The 12,930-nt window shown below is 36.5% G+C and overlaps 1 protein-coding gene across 1 annotated transcript in view; it reads left to right on the plus strand.

Annotated features, from left to right (window-relative positions):
- Positions 1-1,548: 1,548 nt before the first annotated feature.
- LOC142235586 (uncharacterized) overlaps positions 1,549-12,930 on the plus strand; it is a 22,889-nt gene continuing 11,507 nt past the window's right edge. The window contains exons 1-3 of the mRNA XM_075306845.1: positions 1,549-1,701; positions 1,758-2,118; positions 2,763-4,547. Coding sequence (XP_075162960.1) covers positions 1,549-1,701; positions 1,758-2,118; positions 2,763-4,547 — 2,299 coding nt within the window. The remainder of the gene's footprint in view (positions 1,702-1,757; positions 2,119-2,762; positions 4,548-12,930) is intronic.

Below are 12,930 nucleotides of genomic sequence, written 5' to 3' on the forward strand. Positions count from 1 at the left end.
TTACATAAAAAAGGTTTATAGGGGCAAGAAATTCATGATATGGTGAAATTGCTCCTTCATATGCAACAGTAAAAAATTGGGTTGCTGAATTTAAACGTGGTCGTACAAGCATTGAAGATGAAGCACGTAGTGGACGTCCAAAAACAGCAACAACAACAGAAATTGTAGCCAAAGTGCATGATATGGTATTAAATGATCGACGAATAAAAGTGCGTGAAATTGCTAATATCATGGGCATCTCAAATGATCGAGTCCATCTAATTTTGAATGAAGAACTACAAATGAAAAAGCTTTCTGCAAGATGGGTGCCGCATTTGTTAACAGTCGATCAAAAACGCATAAGAATGAACATTTCTCAATCTTGTTTGGATCGTTTTAAGCGAAAATGAGACGTGGATCCACCACTATACTCCAGAGACAAAAGAACAATCCAAACGATGGACTGAAGCTGGAGGAAGTGCCCCAAAGAAGGCAAAACAATTCAATCCGCTGGTAAGGTTATGGCAAGGGTTTTTTGGGACTTCAAAGGTATTTTATTGATTGACTATCTGCAAAAGGGTAAAACAATAAATTCAGAGTACTATTGTATTTGGATCAATTAAATATACAAATTCGAGAAAAAGTCCTGGCTTACAACACAAAAAAATAATTTTAAGGGTAAAACAATAAATTCAGAGTACTATTGCAACCTTTTGGATCAATTAAATGTACAAATTCGAGAAAAAGTCCTGGCTTACAGCACAAAAAAATAATTTTTCATCAAGACAACACACCAGCCAGTGTTTTAACAATGACTAAAATCAACGAATTAAAGTACGAGTTGCTTGACCACCCACCTTATTCTCCTGATTTAGCTCCCAGTGGCTTCTACTTGTTCCCAAATCTAAAAAAATCCTTGCTGGCAAGCGTTTTACCTCAAATGAAGATGCAATTACAGATGTAAACCACTATTTTGAAGAGCTTGAGGAAAACTATTTTAATCAAGGGATAGAATTTCTAGAAAAGCGGTGGACTAAAAGTATTGAAGTTTCAGGAGATTATATTGAAAATAAAAATATTTTTGAAAAACTAACTATTCTCTTTTATTGATAGGCTAAGAAGTTTCCGAACCGCCCACCAGAACTTGAGTTCAAAAAATATTATTATATTACACAAAACTATGGCTATGATATACAATAAAGGAAATATTTTTAGGACTAGTATTTTCCTACACTCTTAGAAAAATATGTTTTTCATAAAAAGATCTGAAAGTATTTGAAGAGATAAGACGTGTTCGTGATTGCTCTGTGTAAATCATAGCTGTTTAATTGTTTGTATACATTAAACATACCCCATTATTGAACTATTTAATGAAGTTCTGATATAACTTTCACAATAAATACGGTTGGTGCGAATAAATAAAATATCTAAACAGAAAAATTGAAATAATTTATCCAAAATATATGGTTTGGGTAGCTATTGTACTTGTGCTGGATACAAGAAAATACAAACACGACAAATACAAAAACAACATAAAATAAAAATCTCTGAAAAACAAAGAGAAATAAAATGGAGAGAATGGAGAAAATACAAACTCAAGCTGAACAAGATCAACTATTATCAGAGATAATAAATAATAACAACAAACTACATGACGAACTCCTGGATAAACTAACGGCAGTTTCAAAAAGAGAGAGAGAGAGGAATCATCAAAGACGGAGAGTGTCTCTAAAACTCCTCGGCTACGAAATGTGGATTCTGATCAACTGTTGAAACAGATAAGAGAAGCTATAAAAGAGAGTGAAGAGAGAATGTACAAATACATAGACAGCAAACTTGAAGGTATAGAATCCAAACTCATTAATAAAATAAATCTGCAATTGCAACGAGTGGATGAGAACATCAACAGCTTAAACCAAAGAGTTGAAAAGATAGAAACAGATTGCTCAGTTTTATCTAACTTGATGAATGATGTTGAAACACTAAAAGCCCAACAACGAAAACAGGAAAACTTAAATGTTGCATGCGATTTGCGTGTAAATGGCATACCATACAACAGATCGGAGAATTTAAATGAAATATTTAATAATATATGTAATGCCTTGCAAATTAAAACCCCACCATATAAGACCATTTATCGTATACCAACTAGAAACAAGAACAATTTCCCAGACTCGACTATAATAATACAACTAATAAGCCCATTTTTTAAAAATAATTTTCTGAAAACTATTGCTCAGTTTAAAAAAAATACCAAAAGTCCATTGCGTCTTCATCATATTGGTTTTGACTCAGGCAATGTTATTTATGTAAACGAGAATCTTACTGCAACAAATTTCAAAATTTTTCAAGCAGCAATAAGGCTTAAAAAACAAAAGGCTATTTCATCAGTTTTCTCATACCGTGGACTGATCCATATCAAATCGTCACCGGAAGATGATCCGATAAAAGTAGAAGACATATCTAGCTTAAACCAGTTTTTTCGTCCTGCTAACTCTAATGCCTAAAGTAATGCTTTCGATTTTTAATTTGTTATTTATACTATATTTTATACATAAACATATTGGAAAAAAGTATCAATACCACTTGTCAAAATCAAAAAATGCGTTGCAAAATCTTATTATACATGTCCTTGGGACATAATGAATATGTTTCCAATGACGGATTACGAAACATGTTGCATATATTAACAAAACAAAAATATGGACTTAATATATGTCACATAAATGCTCAAAGCTTAACAAGTAAAATTGATGAATTCAAATATATTTTCGAAAATTCAGATATTGACATAATATGCATATCGGAAACGTGGTTTACCAAGTATGTAGCCGATGGTTTCATATGCGTAGCGGGATACAACGTTTTTAGAAACGACAGAAATATAAGAACAGGAGGAGGTGTAGCAATTTATGTGAAGAGCAACATATCATGCAAAGTGATAATCAGATCTGGTGAGAATGAAGAGGTGGAATCGATATTTATTGAAACGCTATTGAATGGACAAAAGCTGCTTATTGGTTGCGTGTATCGACCAAACAAAAACATACCAATCAATAACTTTATTAATTATTTAACTGACGCAGTTGTGCATTATGACGATGTAATAATTAGTGGAGATATGAACTCAAATATTATACTTGATGGAAGTCTCATAAACGCAGTTAACTCAGTAGGCCTTTATGCAGTAAATTCAACAAATCCCACACACTTTGCAACAACTGCTAGTACCTTATTAGATCTATTCCTAGTTAATAACCAGAATAAGATTCTTCTTTATGACCAACTGAGTGCATCATGTTTTTCCAAACATGATTTGATATTTATGACGTATGACGTTCAGCGACCTCCTCCAGAAGAAGAAGCGCAGACATTCCTCAATTTCAAAAAAATCAATTACCATCTACTTATGTCGGGACTACATTGTATTAACTGGAGAACTATTTATATGATTCAATCTGTTGATGACAAAGTGGACTTTTTAAATAGAAACTTGCAGCATCTTCAAACCCTATCAGTTCCGCAATGCACAAGAAAAGAGCAACGAGCACACAAAAGCTGGTTTAATAACAGTATTCAAAACTTAATAAAATGTCGTGATATTGCTTATAGAAGATGGAAGAGATTTAAGACGCAAGAGCTACACAATGAGTTCAAAGCACTGCGATCCGAAGTAAACAAAACTATACAAAGAGCAAAAGCAAACCACTATTCAAACAGGTTTCAGTCTGCGATTAATTCTAAATGTAAATGGAATATAATTAGGGAAATTGGAATTGGAAAAAGTAAGTTCCGTCCTGTTAATGATGACCCCGATCAAATAAATGAATCGTTTGTTAGTGCGGTTACAACCAATGCAGCAATGAATCTCTCATCAACCTCAGACATTGATGCGACGAATTTTCAACCTCATACAGCTTTTGAGTTTGCATGTACCAACTATCAAGACATAGTGTTTAGTTGTATGGCAATAAAGTCGAATGCTGCTGGATTTGATAACATATACCCACAGCTCATTAAGATTATATTACCACACATCTTACCATATATTACACACCTATTTAACATGATACTAACAACAGGAAATTACCCAAGTGCGTGGAAATATGCAAAAATTATTCCAACACCGAAAACATCTGATGAGTATCGTCCAATATCAATTCTTCCATTTCTCTCTAAGGTATTTGAGCGCATAATACATAACCAAATAAGTAAATACTTAAATGAGGAAAATCTATTGTCGAGTAGGCAATCTGGTTTCAGACCGAAACATAGCTGTATCACAGCGCTAATTGATGTTACGGAGGAAATAAGGTCTAAATTGGATGACGGCTTATTATCCTGTTTAGTTCTGTTGGACCACTCAAAGGCGTTTGACTGCGTGGATCATAAGCGACTATGTGCCAAATTGCTAATACTGTACAACTTTTCCCATTCAGCATCATCACTTGTCTATAACTACCTCTGTGAGCGTAGTCAGTCTGTTGTTGTTGGAAGCTTAGTATCTAAGCCACTAAATATAAATAGAGGTGTTCCGCAAGGATCCATCCTGGGACCACTTCTGTTTTGTATGTACATAAACGATCTCCCATCCAAACTTCGTTACTCTAAGATACATATATATGCTGATGATGTACAGCTGTATATCAGTTTTCATAAGTCAATGATACACCAAGGCATCACAAAACTTAATAAAGATTTGACAAATGTACACACCTGGGCTAATGCAAATGGACTTCTAATAAACCCAAATAAATCGAAGTTTATACTGATTTCAAGTCGTTCGCAAGAGATCACATGTAGCTATCCTGTGTTAATTGGAAACCAGAACATAGAACAAGTACCAAAAGCTAAGAACTTGGGCGTTATTATAAACAGTAGCCTTAGATGGAATGATCATATCGTCGCTGCCTCGGGTAAAATATTTGGTATGTTAAGGACATTGTATAAGACACATTTTTATACACCACAGAACATCCGTTCTCTTTTGGCGAAAACGTATCTAATGCCGGTACTACTTTATGGTGTGGAAATATTTAGTAAGTGTGATGCAAGAAGCACAAACTGTTTAGAAAGAGCATTCAAGGCAATAACAAGATATGTGTTTGGATTAAGAAGATATGAAAGTTGTGCTGCTTATTCAAAAAGTTTATACGGTGTAGAGTTTGGCGACCTTCTAAAAATTAAAACACTTACACTGCTACACAAAGTCATATATTTGAATGTACCAATATACTTATACGAAAAGCTACAAATCGGCAGATCTAGCAGAAGGATTGTTATAGTTCCGATGCGACATAAATTACTACTTTCTGAATGGCAATTCTTCATAAATTCCGTCCGTCTTTGGAACATCTTACCACCCCAAATACAATTTATCAGCAACGCACACTCTTTCAAAAAAGCATTACATGGATACTATCAAAATATACTTTTAACTAATTAATTATTATTATTATTATTTTTCTTTTTTTTTTTCATAAAGACTATTATTCATTCATGTATTTCAATTATGTATCATTAATACTCCTGTGCCAAAAATTTTAATCTCTATTCAATTACATTATATATTTCTTATACTTATTGTTTAAAATTTGCATACATATTTTGTTTTTATCTAAATATTGTATATTCTATATAAATTAAACCATTACAAATCACATACGATAACTAAAAGATTTAATCTTGTAGTGTGTGAATGCAAACCTAATAAATAAATAAATAAAATAAATAAAATAAATAAAATAAAATAAAATATGTTCCGATATAAACAAAATGTGTTTCGGGCAGAATATATTTAAGTGCAAAAATGTAATGTTCCTAAACTAGCATTAAATGTTTGGGACACATATGTTTTTCTTGGTTTTTCAAAGGAAATCGGAACGTACGACGAGTAAGTCAAAATATTCAGACAAAGGAAATTAAAAAAAAAAAAAAAAAAAAAAAACAGTGGACAATTTATAAAAATTACAAAGGGATCTTCATAAAAAATAACGAAAGGGCACTATACTCTTTTTAGAGTTGGGACAGTAAAATAAAAAAGGGGGAAACTGTGAAAAATTAAACAATGAAATGTATAAAAACAAAGTTTAGTTTTTTAATAAGTAGTCCCAGAGGAGTTGGCGGACACTTTCAAAAATAAGAGCGTTAAGTTCGAGTTTTGCCGCTAAAACTATTTTTCATTTTAGTGGCAAAACTCTAATCTCTAAAAGCAGAATAACTTTATACACTTTTTCGCAAATTGTATTATAACTTGGTGGGGAATGATCCAAAGCAACAATTTAAAGAGTTTATTATCTTTAAAATAAATGAAATTCACTAATAAAAATTCATATTTATTTGTATTTCTAAACACGCATTTCGCAGTTTCATTGTAAAAATTTAATATAGTAATATGGATTTTCAAACATCTTTTCGGAATTTTTGGAATATATGTAAAAATAATTGTAAAACAAGTAAGTAAAGTAGAAAGTCGGGCGGGGCCGACTATATCATACCCTAAATCACCATTACAGAATTAGTAATCATAAGCATTTGTGGGGTAACATATAGGTCTGGGAGATAAACCACAGTTACATATTTAAGAAAATTAAGGGGTACATGTCTATGGGTGCTTTGTGTCAATCTGACTATAGCTCATAGTCAATGTTTCCAGGGAAAATGTTCGGTTTACCCTACAAGGACAAAAAAAGTTCCCTACTTTCCCATACATTCCCAAACAATTCCCTACTATATTTTTCGTTAAATTTAAAAAATTTTACAAAACAAAAATGGTTCTAAGTACTTTATTATCTTAAAACATGAATATGCAACGTATATAACTTAGAATATAAATTTGTATTACCACCACGGTTGCCACAGTTGGTAGAATTCTACCCAAATTAGTAACCTCTCTATAAAAATAAAATTTTGGAAAAAGTTTCTATAAACAAATTTTTGTGAGAAATTTTTCTATAGAAATAATATTTTGACAATAAATTCTATAGAAATAAAATTTTGAGAAAAAATTCCACAGAAATAAAATTTTGAGAAAATTTTTTATAGAAATAATATTTTGAAAAAAATTTCTATAGAAATACAATACAAATACAATTTTGACAAAATGTTCTATAGAAATAAAATGTTGACAAAATTTTCTACAGGAATAAAGTTTACCACACATTATTAAAGATCAAGCCTTGCCGGCTTCTAATTTCCTCCTCTAGAGCCACCAAAATGTAAAAATTATTACAAATTATGTTGAGTGAAAATGTCCTACATTGTGGCCCTACGTCCCTACAAGACGCTAAATAGAGAATTTCCCCTACTTCTAGCAACACTGGCTGTGTTGATATTGCACCTACGGAGTTAGTATGCCACTAATATTGAGCCCATTATTAAAAAAGAGAAAATCGTTAAATTAGTGTGGGTAATAAATCAAAATTTGTAAAAATCGAGCAATATTCTTATGTAAAAGCTACAAGTACGTATAAATACGATCGGCTAGTACATCAAAATTTGAAATTTGAGTAACATTGGTTAATAAATAAGAGTATTATGGCAAAATTTGGGAAAATAGAGCGATGCATATATATGGAAGCTATATCTAAATCTGAACCAAATTGCATAATATTTTGCGGGTTTGATTAATACCACAAAAGGTTACCTTGTGCAAGATTTGAGTAAGATCAGTTAAGAAATGAGGCCTGTATGGTCAAACATAAGGTTATTAGGGGCGATTTTTCAAAATCGGGTGATACATATATGGGAGCTATATCTACATCTGAACCGATTTCGATGAAATTTTGCACATATAGTTAGTACTATAGAGGACTGAATCTAGCAAACTTTTAGTAAGATCGGTTAATAAATAAGGGTTCTATGGCCAAATTTGGGAAAATCTGGCTATGCATATATATGGTTAGGTTAGGTTAAAGTGGCAGCCCGATTAAGATTCAGGCTCACTTAGACTATTCAGTCCATTGTGATACCACATTAACTAAAACTACCTATTACATATGGGCACTTCTAGTTTTAACCGCTGAACCTTCTTGATTATTTTTTTCTGTTGAACCAACCAGATTGTTCCAAAAACATTAGCAGACTGCTTAAGTTAACGTTTTCCAGGCCCGCCAGTAATCTGAAGCTATATGACCCTAAAATTTGCTTACGTCTTACACAAAATGCAGGACACTCACACAAGAGGTGTTTAATTGATTCTTTTTCCTCCGCATCATGACAGCTCATACAATAGTCATTATACTTCGCGCCAATAGTTTTTGCAAAATCTCCTATCAGGCAGCGACCCGTTATAGCAGATATCAGGAGTGATACCTGACGTCTCGAGAACATTAGCATATCTAGTGTGCGGTTTAAGTTGAAATGGGGCCATATTTGCTTGGTGTCGTTACAACCCTTGCAATTCTCCCATCGAACATTTGCCATCATAACAGCCTTCTCACGCAGCATGAGCTTGCAGGTAGCTAGGGGCATACCAACAAATTCTAGTTCCCCTGGAATATGTAAGGTAGTCCCTAGCCTTGCCAACTCATCCGCTTCGCAGTTCCCCGGAATGTTCCTATGGCCAGGCACCCATATTAGGTGAATATTGTACTGCTCAGCCATCTCATTGAGAGATTTGCGGCAATCGATGGCCGTTTTCGAGTTGAGGAACACAGAGTCCAAGGATTTTATTGCAGGTTGACTGTCTGAGTATATATTAATGCCCACATTTTTTGGAACATTACTTCTCAGCCAATTCGCCACCTCTCTTATTGCTAATATTTCAGCCTGAAAAACACTACAGTGATTAGGTAATCTTTTCGCTATTTGAAGTTCCAGATCATTAGAATATACTCCGAAACCCACTTGTCCATCCAATTTGGAGCCATCAGTGTAGAAATCTATATATTCTTTATTCCCCGGGGTATGTGTGCACCACGCCTCACTGTTGGGGATTAGAGTCTCAAACTTTTTGTCGAAAAGTGGACTCGCCAAAGTGTAATCCACTACGTTAGGCACATCTGACATTATTTTGAGGACAGAACTGTGACAGTAACCATTTTCCGACCACAGCGATAGTTCGCGCAACCGCACAGCCGTTGTTGCAGCTGACTGTTTGGCCAAAATGTCTAAAGGCAATAGATGCATCATGACATTAAGGGAATTTGTTCCTGTCTTGCTGAATGCGCCTGAAATACACAAACACGCCATACGCTGAACTTTATCTAAACCAGTCGGTTTCTGAAGTGCCGGCCACCAGACTACAACACCATATAGCATGATTGGTCTAACCACTGCCGTGTATAGCCAATGCACAATTTTTGGTTTTAGTCCCCACTTTATTCCTATTGCCTTTTTGCACGAGTACAAAGCTACAGTTGCCTTCCTCGCCCTTTCTTCAATATTAAGCTTAAAGTTCAGCTTCCTGTCCAAAATAACGCCAAGGTATTTTGCACAATCACCAAAGGGAATTTCAATACCCCCTAAGGAAATAGGCCTAACCGTGGGAGTTTTGCGATCTTTGCAGTACATGACTAATTCTGTCTTTGCAGGATTTACCCCAAGACCATTGTCTTTCGCCCATTGTTCAGTCATCCGGAGGGCCCTCTGAATAATATCTCTGATTGTGGATGGGAATTTTCCCCTGACTGCCAGAGCTACATCATCTGCGTATGCCACCACTTTTATCCTTTCTTTTTCTAGAGTAACCAGAAGGCTATTTATAGCAACATTCCAAAGAAGAGGTGATAGAACTCCTCCTTGGGGAGTGCCTCTGTTCACATACTTTTGTATGTTTGCTTGTCCTAGTGTGGCTGAAATACGTCTCTTCATTAGCAGTTCGTCTAACAGCCTGAGTATACATGGATCAACATTCAGAGTTGTCAGTCCATTTAATATCGAGCTCGGATGGACATTATTGAACGCCCCTTCGATGTCTAGAAACGCCACGATTGTGTATTCTTTGACAGATAGTGAGCTTTCAATAAAGCTGACTAGTTCATGTAGTGCGGTCTCAGTAGACCTGCCCTTCGAGTATGCATGCTGTCGTTTCGAGAACAAACTTGAATCGATGCTAGTTCTAAGATAAATATCTATCATCCTCTCCAGAGTCTTAAGTAGGAATGAGGATAAGCTGATTGGTCGGAAATCCTTCGCCCTCGAGTGAGAGGCTTTTCCCGCTTTAGGTATGAAAACGACGTTTGTTTCCCTCCACTTTCCTGGGATATATGATAAGTTGATACATCCTTTATATATCACCGACAACCAGGGGATAATTTTGTCAGTTACAGCTTGTAACTCCGCCGGAGTAATTCCATCAGGTCTAGGGGATTTGAATGGTCCAAAGCTATTTAGCGCCCATCTTATTCTAGTTTCCGATACAATTTCCTCGACAGGAAACGACCGCTGAGCAACTGTGGCACCGCCAGTACATGGTTCAACCGTCTGATTTCCAGGAAAATGTGTGTCCAATAGTACCTCCAGCGTCTCCTCACTGGACGTTGTCCAATTGCCCTCCGATGTTTTAATGAAACCTGGAGCGGAGTTGGTGGATGCTAGAACCTTCCGTAGTCTGGAAGCCTCGGACGTATTCTCAATACTGCTGCAGTAAGCATTCCAAGAGTTATGCTGAGCCTTTCTCAGTTCTCGCTTGTATCCTCTCAGATTCTTCTTGTAAGCGTCCCAGTCCTCAGGGGCTCTGGTGGACTTTGCCTTGTTAAAGAGCTTCCTGCAGGATTTCCTCATATTACTTAATTCCGTAGACCACCATGGTGGTCGATGTTTCCCCCTTGGCTTTCCTCTAGGGCATGCAGCTTTCAGTGAGATGTTGAAGGCCTTAGTAATCCGCTCCACTGCGTGTTCGATATCTTGCACATTTCTCATATTTGTCTCTGTTATTTCCAGTATCATCATATTGAACGATTCCCTATGCCTATTCCAGTCAGCTTTCCTAACATTTGGCGGAAATATGATCTTGGTGATATGAACATCAAATTTGAAACTGATGTAGCGATGATCTGAGAAGCTGTGTTCACTTAAAACCTGCCACTCAGATATCATTTCATTCAGTTCTTGCGAGGCCAAGGTGATGTCCAAAACCTCTTACCTGTTTTTAGTGACAAAGGTTGGGACATCTCCCTTGTTGCAAACTACCAGATTAGTACGCAAAATAAACTCTATTAGCGACTCTCCCCTTGCATTAGTATCACTACTTCCCCATATACTATGATGTGCATTCGCATCGCATCCCATAATGAGTTTCGTCTTTGTTTTCAGTGACTCCTCCACTAAGGTCTTAACGGCATATGGAGGCATCTCCCTGTCATGTCCCATGTAGACCGAAGATACCCAATATTTGCATTTGGCTATTTCTAAACTTGCAACGACAGTGTCTGTATTGCACATTGAAGGAAGCAGAAACAAATTGAGCTCGTTTTTAGCAATTATACAGGCTCGATTTACATCATTACCAGTATACTGCAATAGTTTGAACCCCGGAGTACTTAATTCACATATTTTGTTTTTATAAACATATGGTTCTTGAATAAGAACTATATCTATGTCCCCTTTCATCAGGAGAACTTTTAAGGCAGCACATGCAGCCTTACAATGATGAAGATTTATCTGGAGGATCCGTAGGACCATCGAAATTTTCAACAACCGTCACATCAGCCGCTTCAATCGAGTCATCAAGAATGTCCTCTTCAGAGATATCGGTGACTCTCGCAATAACCATAGGTTCAACTTTGGTGAGTTCTGAGGTAGTAGAAGCCTCCTCACGCATACGGTATCTATCCATGTCTTCAAATGTCTTGGTATCCCCCTCGACTTCGCAAGAGGATCCGCTTACTTCTGATTCAGACAGAGGCTTGTCCATTTCTGAATCCTTTAACTGATCGTTTTTATACACCTTCATTTGGATATAATGAAAGCCATAACATACACGGCCCTGGGACTTTGCTAGATGTGGCAAAGACTGAGTGTTCAATGTAAACACTGCATGCCGTCTTGGCCCATCCACTTCATCCAAACGGCCAACCTTCCAATCAGCTGTTGGAAGATCTGGATTGCATTGTTTCAGTCTATTTAAAATAGATTCAGGGTCAGGAGGGTTTGCAGGTATCCACGCATGTGCTCTTGGTCTAGCCGGTATGTCTTTCTTCTCGACTAACTCTAGAGCAGCTCCTTCCCAAACTTCACCAATTAGTATCAGAGCAGCTTTAAAACATTCTATAGACCTCTGGTCCTCAAATGCGACTAGCTTAAATCGTCCTTGATACCAACCAGCCTCTTGGTGTCGAGGATCTGGGCCGGGAAACTTTTCCAGCACCTGTGAGTAGACGCCAGACAAAGCATTCTCAATTTCCCCCCATTTTTGCTTTGGAACCATACCGTCCACTGCTCCTTTATTTATGATAGCCATCACAAGGCTGTCTTTAGCAACTGAGGCAAACGATCGTTGATCCCTTTTGGAGGATGGCAGCTCATCCGGTGATCGTTCCCTTTTTCCAGCCTCAAGAATTCCTTGAGCCCATTTTAAGGAATCGCTTTGTTTAGCCGACAACGTGCTTGGGTCGACTGATCCTAATTTCTTTAGGATAAACAAAGCATTTCTGCGTTCTTTGAATCTCTTTCGTGAGGGATTACCTCCTTTTGATGCCGTTACCTTGGAAAAGGTCCGACTTGTCAAATTGTCGCCACCTGTCGACCCGTCTACAGGTCGACTAATTGGGCCTAACTCTTGGTCATTGCCCAAATTTATAACTTCAGTCGATACCCGTCCACTGGGCCCTGAAGTTAGCAACCCAGTGGATGTCTTTGAATTTCTCTGCATGGTGGCCTAATATCCCACCACACTTGAAATTCGTAGTAGGTACTTATTACGATGATTTTATCCGCTATTAAAAAACACGTCCGTTCCGTTCGACGGTTGAAATAACATCCCTGTTATCAATATCACAATTGATGGAC

This window comes from Haematobia irritans, chromosome 4 (assembly GCF_050003625.1).
Source record: "Haematobia irritans isolate KBUSLIRL chromosome 4, ASM5000362v1, whole genome shotgun sequence".
Lineage (NCBI taxonomy): Eukaryota > Metazoa > Arthropoda > Insecta > Diptera > Muscidae > Haematobia > Haematobia irritans.